Genomic DNA, 19,409 nt, shown 5'->3' with positions numbered 1-19,409 from the left:
AAACACACCAGCCAGCTGGTCTGCGCATTCTCTGAGGACGCGGCTAGGGATGCCGTCTGGGCCAGCAGCCTTGCGAGGGTTAACAACGGAGAAGGAGAGGGGGGCAGTCCTTGTTAGAGGGCCGCGACAGTGGCACTGTGTTATCCTCAAAGCGGGCAAAGAAGGTGTTTAGACATCGCATTTAACCATGGAAAGAGAACTGGGAATATGAATGCCATTTTAAATGGACAAAAACATTTTTCTTTCAAAAACAATAACATTTCTAAGTGACCCCACACTTTTGAACAGTAATGTGTATATATATATAAATTATTAATTTTACCTTTATTTAACTAGGCAAGTCAGTTAACAACAAATTCTTATTTACAATGACAGCCTAGGAACACTGCCTTGTTCAGGGACAGAACGACAGATTTTTACCTTGTCAGCTCGGGAATTTGATCTAGRAATCTTTCGGTTACTGGCCCAACGCTCTAACCACTAGGCTACCTGCCGCCCCACAATTGTCAATTTGTTGAGGTAATCTGAAGAGATTTCACCCCATGCTTCCTGAAGCACCTCTCACAAATTGGATCGGCTTGATGGGCACTTCTTACGTACCATACGGTCAAGCTGCTCCCACAACAGCTCAATAGGGTTGAGATCCGGTGACTGTGCTGGCCACTCTATTATAGACAGAATACCAGCTGACTGCTTCTTCGCTAAATTGTTTGGAGCTGTGCTCTGGGTCATTGTCCTGTTGTAAGAGGAAATTGGCTCCAATTAAGCGCCATCCACAGGGTATGGCATGGCGTTGCAAAATGGAGTGATAGCCTTCCTTCTTCAAGATCCCTTTAACCCTGTACAAATCTCCCAGTTTACCATCACCAAAGCACCCACAGACCATCACATTGCCTCCACCATGCTTGACAGATGGCATCAAGCACTCCTCCAGCATCTTTTCATTTTTTCTGCGTCTCACGACTGTTCTTCTTTGTGATCCAAACACCTCTAACTTAGATTAGTCTGTCCATAACACTTTTTTCCATTCTTCCTCTGTCCAGTGTCTGTGTTCTTTTTCCCATCTTAATCTTTTCTTTTTATTGGCCAGTCTGAGATATGGCTTTTTCTTTGCAACTCTGCCTAGATGGCCAGCATCCCGGAGTCGCCTCTTCACTGTTGACGTTGAGACTGGAGTTTTGTGGGTACTAATTAATGAAGCTGCCAGTTGAGGCATCTGTTTCTCAAACTAGACACTCTAATGTACTTGTCCTCTTGCTCAGTTGTGCACTGGGGCCTCTCACTCGTCTTTCTATTCTGGTTAGAGACAGTTTGCGCTGTTCTGTGACGGGAGTAGTACACACCGTTGTATGAGATCTTTAGTTTCTTGGCAATTTCTCACATGGAATAGTCTTCATTTCTCAGAACAAGAATAGATTGACGAGTTTCAGAAGAAAGTTCTTTGTTTCTGGCCATTTTGAGCCTGTAATCGAACCCACAAATGCTGATGCTCCAGATACTCAACTAGTCTAAAGAAGGCCAGTTTTGTTGCTTCTTTAATCAGAACAACAGTTTTCAGTTGGGCTAACATAATTACAAAATAGTTTTCTAATGAACAATTAGACTTTTAAAATTATAAACTTGGAACACAGGGGTGATGGATGCTGATAATGGGCCTCTGTACACCTATGTAGATATTCCATAAAAAATCTTCCGTTTCCAGTTACATAGTTATTTACAACATTAACAAGGTCTACACTGTATTTCTGATCAATTTGATGTTATTTTAATGGACAATTTTTTTGCTTTTCTTTCAAAAACAAGGACATTTCTAAGTGACCCCACACTTTTGAACGGTAGTGTGTATATATATATATATATAATTTATTTTACCTTTATTTAACTAGGCAAGTCAGTTAAGAACAAATTCTTATTTCCAATGACAGCCTAGGAACAGTGGGTTAGCTGCCTTTTTTCAGGGGCAGAACGACAGATTTGACCTTGTCAGCTCAGGGATATATACTGTATATATACAGTTTATATACACTGCTCAAAAAAATAAAGGGAACACTTAAACAACACAATGTAACTCCAAGTCAATCACACTTCCGTGAAATCAAACTGTCCACTTAGGAAGCAACACTGATTGACAATAAATTTCACATGCTGCTCCAAATGGAAAAACAAAAAGTGAAATATAGCAATTAGCAAGACACCCCCAAAAAAGGAGTATTCGCAGTTGACCACAGACAACTTCTCAGTTCCTATGCTCCGGGCTGATGTTTTGTCACTTTTGAAGGCGCGTGCTTTCACTCTAGTGTAGCAGAGACGGAGTCTAAACCCACACAAGTCTCAGTAGTCAGTTTCATCCAGGATGGCACATCAATGCAGCTGTGGCAAAAAAGTTTTCTGTGGTCTGTCAGCGTATGTCCAGAGCATGGCGCTACCAGAACAGGCCAGTACATCAGGAGACTGGGAGAGCGTAGGAGGCAAACAACCACCCACGCAGAACCGCTACCTCGCCTTTGTGCAAGGAGGTCACTCCAAGCCCTAAAAAATGACCCCAGCAGGCCACAAATGTGCATGTTCTGCTCAAACGTCAAAACAGACTCCATGAGGATGGTATGAGGGCCCGACGTCCACAGGTGGGTTGCTTACAGCCCACACCGTCAGACGTTTGCAGTTCCAGAGAACACCAAGAGTGCAAAGTCGCCACTGGCCCCTGGCTCTTCACAATAAAGCAGGTTCACACTGAGCACATAGAGCACATGTGACACGTGGCCAAGTCTGGAGACCCGTGGAAACGTTCTGCGCTGCAACACTCCAGCATGACCGGTTGGCGGTGCGTCAGTCTGTGGGGGCATTTCTTGTGGGCCCACAGCCTCCATTGCTCACAGAGGTAGCTATGCCATAGGTACCGAGATGAGATCCTCAGACCCTTTGTGAGACCATATGCTAACACATGCACATTGTGGCCGGCGGAGGTCATTTTGCAGGCTCGTGGCAGTGCACCTCCTTGCACAAAGGCGGAGGTAGCGGTCCTGCTGCTGGTTGTTCCCTCCTACGCCTCCTCCACGTCTCTGATGTACTCCTGTCTCCTGGTACGCCTCCATGCTCTGGACACTACGCTGACAGACACAGCAAACCTTTTTGCCACAGCCTGCATTGATGTGCCATCCTGGATGAACTGCAACTACCTGAGCCACTTGTGTGGGTTGTAGACTCCTCCATCTACCACTAGAGTGAGAGCACCGTCAGCATTCAAAATGACCAAAACATCAGCCAGGAAGCATAGGAGCTGAGAAGTGTCTGTGGTCACCACCTGCAGAATCACTCCTTTTTTGAGGTGTCTTGCTAATTGCCTATAAATTTCCACCTTTTGTCTATTCCATTTGCACAACAGCATGTAAATTTATTGTCAATCAGTGTTGCTCCTAAGTGGACAGTTTGATTTCATAAAGTGTGATTACTTGGAGTTACATGGTTGTTGTTTAAGTGTTCCTTTATTTTTTAGCAGTGTATATACCATATAATATATAACAGTGGGATAACAAGTATTTGATACACTGCCGATTTTGCAGTTTTCCTACTTACAAAGCATGTAGAGGTCTGTAAATTTTATCATATACACTCAACTTGAGAGACGGAATCTAAAACAAAAATCCAGAAAATCACATTGTATGATTTTTAAGTAATTAATTAGCATTTTATTGCATGACATAAGTATTTGATCACCTACCAACCAGTAAGAATTCCGGCCTCACAGACCGTTAGTTTTCTTAAGAAGCCCTCCTGCTCTCCACCTTACCTGTATTAACTGCACCTTTTAACTCTTACCTATAAAAGACACCTTCCACACACTCAATCAAACATACTCCAACCCTCCATGGCCAAGACCAGAGAGCTGTGTAAGACATCAGATAAAATTGTAGACCTGCACAAGGCTGGGATGGCTACAGGACAATAGGCAAGCACTGGTAAGAAGCAACAACTGGCGCAATTATTAGAAAATGGAAGAAGTTCAAATGACGGTCATACCCTCGGTCTGGGGCTCCATGCAAGATCTCACCTCGTGCATCAATGATCATGAGGATGTGAGATGCAGCCCAGAACTACACGGCAGGACCTGGTCAATGACCTGAAGAGAGCTGGACCACAGTCTCAAAAAACCATTAGTAACACACTACGCCATCATGGATTAAAATCCTGGACACGCAAGTCCCCTGCCAAGCCAGCGCATGTCCAGCCCGTCTGAAGTTTGCCAATGACCATCTGGATGATCCAGAGAGGAATGGGAGAAGGTCATGTGGTCTGATGAGACAAAAATAGAGCTTTTGGTCTAAATTCCACTCGCCGTGTTTGGAGGAAGAAGAAGGATGAGTACAACCCCAAGAACACCATCCCAACCGTGAAGCATGGAGGTGGAAACATCATTCTTTGGGATGCCTTTCTGCAATGGGGACAGGGACGACTGCACCGTATTGAGGGGAGGATGGATGGGCCATGTATTGCAAGATCTTGGCCAACAACCTCCTTCCCTCAGTAAGAGCATTGAAGATGTGTGTGCTGGGTCTTCCAGCATGACAACGACCCAAAACACACACCAGGGCAACTAAGCTCCGAAGAAGCATCTCAAGGTCCTGGAGTGGCCTAGCCAGTCTCCAGACCTGAACCCAATAGAAAATCTTTGAGGGTGACAAGCCGTATTGCCCAGCGACAGCCCCGAACCTAAGATCTGGAGAAGTTCTGTATGGAGGAGTTGGCCAAAATCCCGCTGCAGTGTGTGCAAACCTGGTCAAAACTACAGGAAACGTATGATCTCTGTAATTGCAACAAAGGTTTCTGTACCAAATATAAGTTCTGCTTTTCTGATGTATCAAATACTTATGTCATGCAATAAATGCAAATAATTCTTAAAAATCATACAATGTGATTTTCGATTTGTTTTAGATTCCGTCTCTCACAGTTGAAGTGTACCTATGATAAAAATTACAAACCTCTACATGCTTTGTAAGTAGGAAAACCTGCATAATCGGCAGTGTATCAAATACTTGTTCTCCCCACTGTATATATACGTTTGAATGGTAACTTCCTTCGCATTCATTACTACGAGGCCAACTGTGCATGCAACTCTTGATAGTCTACCTTTCTTTACATATATATATATAGAAAGGTAGACTATCAAGAGTTGCATGCACAGTTGGCCTCGTAGTAATGAATGTGAAGGGCTAATAATAGTAGTAGTAATACTATTAGTAACTATTACTAATAGTAATATAAGTTACCATTCAAACATAGTAGACCACTAAATGTTTGTTTATTTTAAAGATTTGAATAGATTAGTACTTTGGATGTCTTGTTTCTCCTTTGAAAAATTCGAATTTTGTTTAAACTTTCTGTAGAATTATTTGGCCAGAAATGAGCTTATAGTGGCACCTAGTGGTCCTCAATAACACAATCCCCGGTAATTAATAAAAACATTTAAAAAATACTGTACTTAATTTTGCTTTCAGAAAATACGCATGACAATGATAATAACATGAATGTAACGAGTATAAATTAAGGCTATTAGGGGCTTTTGAATATGGTTTTGCCCGATCCATTCCACAGTTCACTCCTCTTGGGCCACGGTTCACCATAGACTGTGGAGTGGCTTCCGGGTCTCCTTCCATATTTGTGTGAAGGGCGGGCCTTTTATGCAGTACTGCTACAGGGATACAAAGATGGAAATACAGGGGCTTTCTCATGCCCAAAACATTCACTGTCAACATGGCGCCCCACAAAGAACAGGTTCGTATCCCCTTAGGACAACGACAGGGGCACGTTCTCTCTCCATTTCGAACGAAAATGAAGCACAGGAGGATTCGGAATCGCATGAACTTCAAAGTGACAACAACAATAGGACAAGAACATCTACATTTCGCCTACTGGCAGAAAATGGCAGCGTTCTTTGCCTGCCCGTCTGCAAGCAAAAGGGTAAAAACAATAGCCCACTTCAAACCCAAACAGCGAATGTGGGGCTTCGTAACATGAATACTTTGAAAGCGAGGGAACTGCTCCGTAACATGAATACCTTGAAAGCGTGGGAACTGAACGCAAAACTACCTCCACACGATTTTTTTAGGACTGGTTACAAATACGAAATTYAAAGTGGGGATAAGTTATTGCAAATGGCGTTGCCTTTCTTTGCAGGAGAAGAGGAACAATATCAGCAACAGCAGCTACAACCTCCGGTTTTACGGCAGCAACATGAAGACGGCGCTTCCCTGTTGCAGTCATTGTCGAGCGAGAGCACCACTAACGCTAATAAAAACACAGAGGAATATTATGTGGTTTTCAACATTGTCCAAGATGATGGTAATGGGGAAGATAAAGACAGACTGGGAAATCCATATAAAGATGGGGATACGTTAAACGGTAATATGAAGCTTGAACATTCCAAGATCAATCAATGTAATTCGATGGAGTTTCAAACCACCAGTACTCTTATTGAATCAGATGACAACTTGAACAATTTAGCAGCAGAGGCCTTGAAACGAACTGTTCATTTGTGTAGTTTGTTAAATTCAAGTTCAAATAGTGAGGGTGAGGCAACTGTAACGAATGAGAAACCGTCTGTGTGTTATGAAACGGGGAATGAAAAAAATGATGCTTTGACAAACGAATATGTCGAGAACCTATGTGGCCACCAAGTTTGCATTGAAAACATTGACAGCAACACCCCTGACCAATTATCATCTCAGATCGAAGCTCAAGATAGCATTGCCTTGATTTCAGAAAACACCGATATTGTGGAAATGAGCGACGCTATAGACTTATTTTACGACACTGGTAGGAGCCTGTCAGCCAATGCAGATCCCACCGAGTCCTTCTCTGGAACCATCATGATTAACAACCAAAGCATCATAGTAACCATAGAAAACGGGATACTGACTCTAGCAGCACCTCCAGAGGGTTACACCCACAAAGATGACGGAATGGTCGGCTTGAAGGAACACCTTGGAATGAAAGACAATGAGGACATAGTGCTTCTCAACTATGACAGCGGGACCAAATCCATTGGGAAAATCAGCAACGTGGCAGTTATTCGGACTGGTCACCACGAAGAGCATAGGCTTGGCATGTCCACAAGCGACTCCGAACTGACTCTGGCTGACCACTGTTCATTGTCAGAGTTTGGCGCCTCTCTGGACTCGTGCCCAGGCATCAAGCAGGAGAGCGGGACGCTGTGTGCCATAAGCGAGGGTGACTTGGTGTCCCTGCGGCCAGAGGGTTCTTTCGTCGACTGTGTCGACAACGACGACTTCCAGCCTGTCAGCTTCATTGGTGCTTCAGGACTCTCCAAGAAAGGTGCCTTGGTCACGATGTACTGCTGTCCCCAGCCCGGCTGCCCCAGCACCTTCGACACGCGCCAAAAGCTCAAGATGCACCTTCTTAACCACACTGAGGACCAGAGGCCCTTTAAGTGCACTTTTGAGGGCTGTGGCTGGGCCTTCACCACCTCTTACAAGCTCAAACGCCACCTGCAGTCCCACGACAAGGTGCGGCCTCACAAGTGCGAGTGGGAGGGATGCGGCCGCTGTTTCACCACGGTCTACAACCTGAAGGCGCACGTGAAGCAGCACGACCAGGAGAACACCTTTGTGTGCGAGATCTGCAGCGAGCGCTTCCGCAGCGCTACGCGGCTGACCAATCACCAGCGGGCCCATTTTGAACCCGAGAGGCCGCACAAGTGCGAGTTTCCAGGTGAGGCAAATTTACTTTTTAGTGTGGTTGAATTTGACTCATGTTTGTGTTCAAGGAAATACCACTCAAACTATTTTGGTGTTTGTTTCAATAGTCCACTCACTGTTGATACAGTCCTAAAATGTTTTGCATGTCAGCGGTCAAGTTTTCAAGATATAGGATCGGAGGGGTGAGCCCCGAATGGGAAAAATTGGCATCCAACTCGGAATTCCATGTTGGGAAGGTGGGCATCTTTCTAGAGCCCCGCCTTTCTGACCTGATCACTGACATTGTGATTTTACCTTGGTGCAAGAGTGTCACTTGCCACATCATCATGATGTGTTTTGCATTATCATGATGTGTTAAGTGACACTATTGCTGTGTTCAAAACAACCTGGAAATGGTTGATTTCAGTGTGTTCAAGACAAATGGGAACTTTGGGAGGGGGACGGGGACTAGCTCCGATTGGGGGAAAATAGTTTTGAACGGTCACCCAAGTCGGAAACACATCTTTCTAGAGCTCTGACCTGAAGATCACTGAAGTCATGATTTATTTTTTAATTTTTTTCTGAGTACCCAGTTGTCTTGAAAGCACTATTTGCTTCTTGAAAATCCATTATCCCAACTACTTACATTACCAGTCAAAAGTTTGGACACACCTACTCATTCAAGGGTTTTTCTTTATTTTTACTGTTTTCTACATTGTAGAATAATAGTGAAGACATCAAAACTATGAAATAACACACATGGACTCATGTAGTAACCAAAAGTGTTAAACAAATTAAAATGTTATATTTGAGATTCTTCGAAGTTGCCACCCTTTGCCTTGACGGCTTTGCACACTCTTGGCATTCTCTCAACCAGCTTCATGAGGTAGTCACCTGGAATGCATTTCAATTAACAGGCGCTACTTGTTAAGTTATTTCCTCAATGCGTTTGAGCCAATCAATTGTGTTGTGACAAGGTAGGGGTTATTTGGTAAAAGTCCAAGTCCCTAWTATGGCAAGAACAGGTCAAATAAGCAAAGAGAAACGACAGTCCATCATTACTTTAAGACATGAAGGTCATTCAATGTGGACAATTTCAAGAACTTTGTAAGTTTCTTCAAGTGCAGTCGCAAAAACCATCAAGCGCTATGATGGAACTGGCTCTATTAGGACCGACACAGGAAAGGAAGAGCCAGAGTTACATTTGTTGCAGAGGATTAGTTCATTAGAGTTAACATTACCTCAGATTGCAGCCCATATAAATGCTTCAGAGTTCAAGTAACAGACACATCTCAACATCACCTGTTCAGAGGAGACTGTGAATCAGGCCTTCATGGTCGAATTGCTGCAAAGAAACTACTACTAAAGGGCACCAATAAGAAGAAGAGACTTGCTTGGGCCAAGAAACACGCGCAATGGACATTAGGCTGTTGGACGTCTGTTCTTTGGTCTGATGAGTCCAAATTTGAGATTTGTTGGTTCAATCCGTCATGTCTTTGTGACGCGGAGTTGGTGAACAGATGATCTCAGAATGTGTGATTCCCACCGTGAATCGTGGTGTGGGGGTGCCTTGCTGGTGACACTGTCAGTGATTTATTTGGAATTCAAGGCACACTTAACCAGCATGGCTATCACAGCATTCTGCAGCGTTACGCCATCCCATCTGGTTTGCACTTAGTCCCACTTTCATTTGTTTTTCAACAGGACAATGACCATACACACCTCCAGGCTGTGTAAGGGCTATTTGACCAAGAAGGAGAGTGATGGAGTGCTGCATCAAATGACCTGGCCTCCACAATCACCCAACCTCGACCCAATTGAGATGGTTTGGGATYAGTCGGACCGCAAAGTGAAGGAAAAGCAGCCAACAAGTGCTCAGCATATGTGGGAACTCCTGCAAGACTGTGGGGAAAAGCAAAGGGTGGCTACTTCAAAGAACATAAAATATATTTAAATTTGTTGGAAACATTTTTGGTTACTAGATGACTCCATGTGTGTTCTTTCATTGTTTTAATGTCTTCACTATTATTCTATAATGTAGAAAATAGTACAAATAAAGAAAAACCCTTGAATGAGTAGGTGTGTCCAAACCTTTGACTGGTACTGTATATGTAAAACCTTTTGGGACTGTATTAAGTGGACTCATCAAAAAATATAAGTGTATATGTGTGTGTGTATGTACAGTTGGTGTGTGTGTGTGTGTATATATATATATATATATGTTATGTATGTGTGTATATATATACATGTGTGTATGTGGATTTTTACTTTAAGTCATTGACCATGTTTCCTTGCTTAATTCTATCGGAGTAAATGGTTTATATGCATGTGTGTGTTCACTATTCAAATGTATTGTCATCACTTATTTCCTGTGTGTGTGTGTCTCTTACCTCAGGCTGTGAGAAGAACTTCATCACCTACAGTGCCCTGTTCTCACACAACCGCACACACTTTCGTGAGACGGGCCAGTTCATCTGTGCCTACCCGGGCTGTGACAAGCGCTACGACAAGGCCTGTCGCATCAAGATCCACATGCGCAGCCACACAGGTACTTTATAAGGATGGAATTGTTTATATAACATTTCAAGAGGACTCCGGGCCATTTACATTGTCTGGAGTAAGGAGGGAACTTGCGTTGTGTGTCGCATCCACCTGAAATGTTCCCATACTACATATACAGTGCATTCGGAAAGTATTCAGACCCCTTGACTTTTTCTACATTTTGTTACGTTACAGCCTTATTCTAAAATGGATTAAATAAAATAAACAATCTGCATCAATCTACACACGTTACCCCATAATGACAAAGCAAAAACATTTATTACAAATAATAAACATCGCTTATTTACATAAGCATTCAGACCGTTTGCTAAAAGACTCAATTGAGCTCAAGTGCATCCTGTTTCCATTGATTATCCTTGATGTTTCTACAACTTGATTGGTGTCCGCCTGTGGTAAATTCAATTGATTGGACATGATTTGGAAAGCACACACCTGTCTATATAAGGTCCCACAGTTGTCAGAGCAAAAACTAAGGATTGGGGTTGAAGGAATTGTCCATAGAGCTCCGAGACAGGCTTGTGGCGAGGCACAGATCTGAGGAAGGGTACCAAAACATTTCTGCAGCATTGAAGGTCCCCAAGAACACAGTAGCCTCCATCATTCTTAAATGGAAGAAGTTTGGGACCACCAAGACTCTTCCTTGACCTGGCCACACGGCCAAACTGAGCAATCGGGGAAGAAGGGCCTTGGTCAGGGAGATGACCAAGAACCTGATGGTCACTCTGACAGAGTTCCACTGTGGAGATTGGAGAACCTTCTAGATAGTCAATTATCTCTGCAGCACTCCACCAATCAGGCCTTTAGGGTGGAGTGGCCAGACGGAAGCCACTCCTCAGTGAAAGGCACATGACCGGCCGCTTGGAATTTGCCAAAAGGCACCTGAAGGATTCTGACCATGAAAACAAGATTCTCTCGTCTGATGAAACCAAGATTGAACTCTTTGGCCTGAATGCCAAGTGTCTCGTCTGGAGGAAACCTGGCACCGTCTCTACGGTGAAATATGGTGGCAGCATCATGCTGTGGGGATGTTTTTCAGCTGCATAGACTGGGAGACTAGTCAGGATCGAGGGAAAGATGAGCGGAGCAAAGTACAGAGATCCTTGATGAAAACCTGCTGCAGAGCACTCAGGACCTCAGACTGGGGCGACGGTTCACCTTCCAACAGGACAACGAGAAGAATGGGAGAAACTCCATTCAAGAAAGTACTGAGTAAAGTGTCTTAATACTTATGTAAATGTGATATTTCCAGTTTATTTTATTTTTTATAACAGACCGTTTAAAAATGATATATAATTGTTTGTTGGCTGAACACTATACAAGCTGAATGAAAACTGCCACAGATAGATATGATCAAAATGGAGACACAAATTCCTATTATTATGTTTGTTTCACCAGCAGTAGTTTCTCTAGGCTAAGTCTTGCTTTTGGTTTCAGGCGAGAGGCCGTTCGTCTGCGACTCAGAGGCCTGTGGCTGGTCCTTCACCAGCATGTCCAAGTTACTGAGGCACAAAAGGTAACTTGAAGCTTTCCCTCACTCAACTGTCCATCCCTCTGTTTAGGCATTGTGCATTGTGACAGTGTGGGTCCTGTGTTTTTAGTTTATGACCTCCCAACTGTCCTCCCAATAATTAATCCTATGTGAAAGTGTTGGATTTATAGTTAAGTCAAGACTCTTGCCTAATTGATAATATACACTGGACAAAAAGAAATGCAACGTGCAACAATTTCAAAGAGTTTACTGAGTTAGTTTATATAAGGAAATCAATCAATTGAAATAAATTCATTAGGCACTAATCTATGGATTTCACATGACTGGGCAGGGGTGCATCCATAGGTGGGCCTGAGAGGGCATAGGTCCACCCACTTGGCAGCCAGGCCCACCCACTGGGGAGTCAGGCCCAGCCAACCAGAATTAGTTTTTCCCCACAAAAGGGCTTTATTACAGACAGAAATATTTTATGGGAGAGAAATTAACATGACATTTTCTGGCAACAGCTCTGGTAGACATTCCTGCAGTCAATGTGCCAATTGCACACTCCATCAAAACTTGATGTCTGTGGAATTGATTTGTGACACAACTGCACATTTTAAAGTGGCCTTTTATTGTCTCCAGTACAAGGTGCACCTTTTTATTGAACCTTTATTTAACTAGGCAAGTCAGTTAAGAACAAATTCTTATTTACAATGACGGCCTACCAAAAGATGGCCTTCACTACTCAAAAATAGGCTATTCAAGGTCTCGCATCTGAGCCCGACAGATGGATACATACAGAGCATTCGGAAAGTATTCAGACCCCATGACTTTTCCCACATTTTGTTACGTTACAGGTTTTTTTTCCTATCTACACACCATTTTTTTTATTTTTTTTTATTTAACTAGGCAAGTCAGTTAAGAACAAATTCTTATTTACAATGACGGCCTACCAAAAGGCAAAAGGCCTCCTGCGGGGATGGGAGGCTGGGATTAAAAATATAACAACAGCATGGTAGCAACACAACATGGTACAAACATTATTGGGCACAGACAACAGCACAAAGGGCAAGAAGGTAGAGACAACAATACATCAAATGAAGCAGCCACAACTGTCAGTAAGAGTGTCCATGATTGATTCTTTGAATTAATACTCCAGTTTGAGTGTTTGTTGCAGCTCGTTCCAGTCGCTAGCTGCAGCGAACTGAAAAGACGAGCGACCCAGGGATGTGTGTGCTTTGGGCACCTTTAACAGAATGTGACTGGCAGAACGTATGTATGTGGAGGATGAGGGCTGCAGTAGATATCTCAGATAGGGTGGAGTGAGGCCTAAGAGTTTTATAAATAAGCATCAACCAGGGGATCTTGCGAGGGGTAAACGGAGTAGTATAGAGTGCAGTGATGTGTCCTATAAGGAGCATTGGTGGCAAATCTTATGGCCGAATGGTAAAGGACATTTAGCCGCTCGAGAGCACCCTTACCTGTCAATCTATAAGTTATGGCTCCGTAATATAGCATGGGTTGTTTTGGAGGTGTTCAGAACAAGGTTAAGGTCAGAGAAAGCTTGTTGGACACTAAGAAAGCTTTATTGTAGAGTATTTAACACGAAGTCCAGGGAGGGGCCAGCTGTGTATTAGACTGTATCATTTGCATATAAATGGATGAGAGAGCCTCCTACTGCTTAAGATATGTTGTTGAAGAAAATAAAGAAGTGCGTGGGGCCTAGGATCGAGCCTTTGTACTCCCTTGGTGACAGGCAGTGGCTGAGACAGCAGATGTTCTGACTTTATACACTGCACTCTTTGAGAGAGGTAGTTAGCAAACCAGGCCAAAGACACCTCCGAGACATCAATACTCCTTAGCTGGCCCGCGAGTGGAATGGTCTACCGTATCAAAAGCTTTGGCCAAGTCAATAAAAATAGCAGCACAACATTGCTTAGAATCATGGATTGGCAATGGTGACATCATTGACCTTTAAGGTTGCGGTGACACATCCATAACCTGAGCGGAAACCAGATTGCATACCAGAGAGAAAGCCAGACATCAAGAAAGCCAGTCAGTTGATTTATTGACCCGTTTTTCCAAAACTTTTGATAAACAGTGCAAAATAGAAATTTGCCTATAACAGTTAGGATCAGCTTGATCTCCCCCTTTTAAATAAAGGACAAACTGTGGCTGCCTTCCAAGCCATGAGAACCTCCCCAGAGAGAATTGATGGGTTAAAAAGGTCAGAGATAGGCTTGGCGATAATAGAGGCAGCAACCTTAAAGAAGAAAAGGTCTCAACCATCTGAACCAGATGTTTTAGGAGATCCTTTAGCACCTCTGACTCAGTGACTGCCTGTAGGGAGAAACTTTGTAGCGGGGCAGGGGGAAAAGCGGGAGGAGCATTAGAGGAATTCGCATTAGAAGGGGTGGAAGATGGGGAAATGTTGGACGGGCAAGGAGGCATGGCAGAGTCAAATAGGAATCCTGACTTAAGTGGTTATTAGAGGTCAGCCATATGCTCCTTATCAATAACAAACACATTACACCCAGCCGATAACACCCAGCAACAGTCAACAAAGACTTATTTTAAAGTTTTTAACGCGTAAAACCATCAAGTCATATTGTTTGGGGACAGGCTTGGTTCAGACAACCGAGCACTGAATGTGTTCCTTGGTAAAGATTGCCACTCCACCAACTTTTGGAAAATTTGTCTTGCCGAAAAGGGTTATAACCAGAAAGGTTAACATCAGTGTTCAAAACACTCTTCCTTAACCACATCTCAGTAATGACCAACACATCTGGACTGGAGCTGTGAACCCACACTTTCAGTTGATCCATTTTAGGTAATAAACTTCTAGTGTTAACATGCAGAAAACGCAGGCTTTTACGAGAGCAGAAATCATTGAAGCAGATATCAGAGCACAAATCCGAGTTGGGGCTGGCAACAGAAGATGGGCCAGGGTGTACATGCACATTTCCAGATATAATCAGCAATAATACAATCAGGGCACGGCAGAAGACAGGGAGAGCTCTGCAGTGTTGATTTGTAAAATGTGCATGTGCATTAGATGGCAACAAGATCATAGTGTATAGCAATTTCATCAGTGTGCAAAGCTGTCAAGGCAAAGGGTGTATACTTTAGAATCTCAAATAAAAAAATATATTTTGTTTAACACTTTTTTTGGTTACATGATTCTACATGATGTGTTATTTCATTGTTTTGATGTCTTCATTAGTATTCAACAATGTAGAAAATAGTAAAAATATGGAATGGAATGAGTAGTTGTCTAAACTTTTGTCTGATACAGTATGTATTACAAATAAATTAAACCTTGAATTACATTGCCCCCCCGACTGTTGTTTTCAGGAAGCACGACGACGACAGGCGCTTCACCTGCCCAGAAGAGGGCTGTGGAAAGTCCTTCACCCGGGCAGAGCACCTCAAGGGCCACAGCATCACCCACCTGGGCACCAAGCCCTTTGAGTGCCATGTAGATGGTAGGCATCACTCATTTGTGCCACTGTCACTTTTTTTTGTGTGTCTGGTCATTTTATACATGTAGGGTTAATGGAAACCTTTTTATCTTATTGTAGGCTGCAGTGCCAAGTTCTCAGCGCGGAGCAGTCTGTATATCCACTCAAAGAAACACAAGCAGGATGCGGGCAGCCTGAGGACCAGTTGCCCTGTGGCCAACTGCAGCAAGCACTTCTCCTCCCGCAGTAGCCTGAAGAGCCACATGCTCAAACACCACCACCTCAACCCCGGTACGGAACACACACGCGCACACTTCCTCAAGAAACACATGCTCAAATACCCCCACTTCTTGTGTAATGACTCTCTCCTCCAATCAGACGTGCTGAGCCAGCTGGAGGTCACTCCCACCCTGACCCCCAGCAGCGAACTTGTCAGCGCCTCCACCACCACAGGAACCGTCTCTGGGGGCGACCAGCTGGCCCACCTGGACCTCAGCTCCCTGTTCTCTGCTGTGCCCGGGGGTCCCGTGCCTGTACGCGGCACACGGCCTGTGGGTGCCTTCGCCATGGACCTGTCACTGGTCAGCTCGGGAATCCTCGCCATCGACCCTGCTTCGGTTGGCTCAGCCCTGTGCACGTCCGGGCATGGCGCCACCGTGGCCAAAGCTTCCTTGGAACCGCTTATCCTTGCGGCCGGGGACGACATGGTCGGGGGAGTCCTCCCTTCTCGGGGCACCCTCCACCTGGAAGACGTGCAGACGGTTACCCCCGAGGCCCTAGGCTCCCTCACAGTCCTCACCATGCAGGCTGCTAGCTCCTCTGCGGACCACCACATCCTCAGCTCCTCCAGTGCACTGTCCCCCGAGCCCTTTCCCTCAACCCTGGCTGTGCCCCCCGGGCCCGGGCTCCTCTCGTCCCCTTCTAAGGTGGCTGAGGCTGGAGGGAGCAGGGTTGGCAGCAGGCCGAGGCTGGACTGTGTGGAGGTGCTGGGGCAGCACGAGGCAGACAAGGTGCTGACCCAGTTTAAGGGCCATGGCGGCGGCAGCACTTTCAGCCCGCAGAAGGACTCCGTGCTCAGCCACATCTCAGCCTACTCCTTCCTGGTGAGTGGCTTACTAAACGAACGCTCTGGTGAGTGGCTTACCAAACGAACACTCTGATTACAAGTTGCCCTTCAAAGCACTGATGAGTGGTCTATTCACCGAATTAAATAGAACAGTATCATATTTAACCTCTAGCGATCTGTTTTTGGAATGTGCAGACTCAGTGTACTCTTATTTGAAGTTTTTCTTTATAACCACAGATCTAGGGTCAGATCTCCCTACCCCCAAACCCATTTGACATCGATCCATTTGAGGTCTGACGTCCGTTGAGACGCGATGTTGTTTTGTGAGTCACTGCATATTTTTTTTATGCGTCTGTCTTGTAGGAGAGTAGTGGTTCAGCTCGGACCGACTACAGAGCCATCCAGCTGGCCAAGAAGAGGAAACAGAGCGGCCCCCCCTGCTCAGGTACATTATAACACACACTCAACTCCGTCATGGGTCTAGTGTCGAACAGGAACAATTTATTTGTTGGTTGCATATTGGGCTCCCGAGTGGCGTAGAGGTTTAAGGCACTGCATCTCAGCGCAAGAGGCATCACTACAGTCCCTGGTTCGAATCCAGGCTGTAACACATTCGGTCATGATTGGGAGTCCCATGGAGTGGCGCACAATTGGCCCAGCGTCGTCCGGGTTTGGCTGGGGTAGGCCGTTATTGTAAATAAGAATTGTTCTAAACTGACTTGCCTAGTTAAATAAAAAATAAATTAAAGCAACATCCAAGCTAGCATTTGTTTTGTAGCAGTGCTTGTGGAAACTGATTGAACCTGCATTCAAAAGCTGTTTTTGTTTCATTGTCTTCACAGCAAGCTCAGGATTGTGCCAGAGGAAGAGTAAAGGCGGGAAGGCCAGCAGTGCCTCAGTGCTAATGGTTCCCACAAGCACCCGTTTTGTTGAAGGTTCTGCAGCAGCCAATGGGGGACTGACTATCTGTGACCCTGTCACAGGGGCCCAGTATGTTCAGATACAACTCCTGCAGGTGAGAAGGTTCTCTAACAGCAACATTTAGAATGCTGTTAATTACTTTTTCAGCATTTCTTTCTATAAAGCACAGAGCAGAATGCCAAGGTGAAGGCATGTATTACAGGCCAAAATAAGTTTGTGCGTGTGTCCGCTGGCAGGGGCCACCTGGCTATATGGAGGTTTTTTAGTATCCATGCATCTGACCTTTTGAATGTAATGTGATTTATGGATTCATATAAAGTATTTGTCTGTGTCAGGATGACCCGGCCAGTGAAGGGGACCTAGCCTTCCAGCTGAGCTCCCAGCCTTCCAGCTCCCATTCCCAGCTGACCGTGGACCTGCCAGTCAACATCCTACAGGTGAGTACTCCCCATGAAATCATAAAGGGTCATTTCTTAGCACCGTTTCTTATACAGATGTATAAAATCAACATTTGAACATATCTAGACACTGGTATGTTGCTGGACATCATTAATGTGAGGTCTTAAAGTGGTGGAGAGTCTCTTTTTAACTGGACAAAACAATGTGTCCTCCATAGGTCGTCACATATGTAGTGAGCTGCCAGTTTAATTGAGAACCACTGCAATCCTGAAATGGAGATGTTTTAAAAATAAAGATGGAAGGGATTTAAGCTAAGCTTTTTAGTTAGGTCTGTATTTGAATGTAAGTAATTGAGGTGTGTTTGCCTGTACTATAATTGGGGTGTATTTGCCTGTACTGTAATTGAAGTAGAACTAAATGAGTCATTTCTGTCTGCCTTTCCTCAGGAACCTCCTGCTATGACGGAGGAAGACAATGGCTCGGACAACTCCCAGTTTACAGGAAGCACCATCAACCTGCAGGACCTGGAGTGAGAGGGAGGGGGTATGAAAGTTGTGTACATCTGGGGTGTGGATGAAGTGGAACCCAGAACCAAATGCACCTTGGGAAGAGTTGAATGATAAATTAAATGAACATTTACATTTTGGGACTTTTTTTCTTCTCACTTTTTACTGTTTCCGAAATCTTGTTTGTACCACAATCATGATTGCGAGAAAGACACGCTGTCTGTCTTTTTAAAGAGAGACTGTCGTTTTGCACATCCAGTAGGTCCCTCGTCTCTTGTCAAACTGTGACGTCTTGTCAGTCTCAGCTACGTTGCCATGTTCTAGACACTCATACACTGTGCTGTTGTCAGAGCTTCTGTCTAATGCCTTACAGACATGATGTACTATACTCATCCATTTAGCAGACACTTTCTGTTTGTTAGACTTATGTAGTTGTTTGTTAGACTTTTATGTAGTTTTAACTTTTTGGTGGTGGGTAGGGTCAGATATATTTTTCTACAGCTGTCATATGAGCTACGTAGGAATGAGACGTTCAAAATGTTGCCGGTCCACTTGTTTATAATATCTGTAATGCTTATCTATGTGTGACGACTTCCATCTAGTTATTTATTAGCCTTGTTTTACAAAATGTCTGAATCCAATCGCCAGGAGATTAAATAAAAGATTGAAGCACAATTCTAKATTTATTTTGTACAATAAGCCTAGTTTTGTGTTATGGACTTGGCTAAACATGGACTTCATGAGCACAGGTTCGTGCCGTGGGGGAGATCTTCGTGGGCTATACTCGGCCTTGTCTCAGGATAGTACGTTGGTGGTTGAAGTTATCCCACTCGTGGTGTGGGGGCTGTGCTTTGGCAAAGTGGGTGGGGTTATATCCTGCCTGTTTGGCCCTGTGCAAGGGTATCGTCGGACGGGGCCACAGTGTCTCRCGACCCCTCCACTCAGCCTCCGGTATTTATGCTGCAATAGTTTGTGTCGGGGGGCTTGGGTCAGTCTGTTATCTTATCTGGTGTCCTGTGTGAATTTAAGTATGCTCTCTCTAATTCTCTTTCTCTTGGAGGACCTGAGCCCTAGGACCATGCCTCAGGACTACCTGGCCTGATGACTCCTTGCTGTCCCCAGTCCACCTGGTCGTGCTGCTGCTCCAGTTTCAACTGTTCTGCCTGCGGCTATGGAACCCTGACCTGTTCACTGGACGTGCTACCTTGTCCCAGACCTGCTGTTTTCAACTTTCTAGAGACAGCAGGTGCGGTGGAGATACTCTGAATGATCGGCTATGAAAAGCCAACTGACATTTACTCCTGAGATGCTGACCTGTTGCACCCTCTATAA

General features: G+C 44.5%; 1 protein-coding gene across 2 annotated transcripts; it reads left to right on the top strand.

Moving 5' to 3' along the window:
* Positions 1-5,646: 5,646 nt before the first annotated feature.
* On the top strand, positions 5,647-18,752 carry LOC111970470 (zinc finger protein ZXDC). Of its 2 annotated transcripts, XM_023997225.2 has the most exons (10): positions 5,651-7,725; positions 10,087-10,239; positions 11,688-11,766; positions 15,079-15,209; positions 15,306-15,476; positions 15,564-16,288; positions 16,615-16,696; positions 17,094-17,266; positions 17,508-17,609; positions 18,018-18,752. In XM_023997225.2, exons 1-10 carry the CDS (start codon positions 5,676-5,678, stop codon positions 18,102-18,104), a joined length of 3,753 nt encoding a protein of 1,250 aa, XP_023852993.1. In that variant the 5' UTR covers positions 5,651-5,675; the 3' UTR covers positions 18,105-18,752. The 2 variants fall into 2 exon arrangements, with proteins under 2 accessions (XP_070301874.1, XP_023852993.1); XM_070445773.1 differs by lacking the exons at positions 17,094-17,266; positions 17,508-17,609; positions 18,018-18,752 and having other exon boundaries at positions 5,647-7,725; positions 15,564-16,316.
* Positions 18,753-19,409: the final 657 nt, after the last annotated feature.

The sequence above is a fragment of the Salvelinus sp. IW2-2015 genome, linkage group LG11 (assembly GCF_002910315.2).
Source record: "Salvelinus sp. IW2-2015 linkage group LG11, ASM291031v2, whole genome shotgun sequence".
NCBI classification, from domain to species: domain Eukaryota; kingdom Metazoa; phylum Chordata; class Actinopteri; order Salmoniformes; family Salmonidae; genus Salvelinus; species Salvelinus sp. IW2-2015.
Note: the sequence above shows the minus strand (reverse complement) of the source record. Positions and strands in the feature narration are given on the sequence as shown.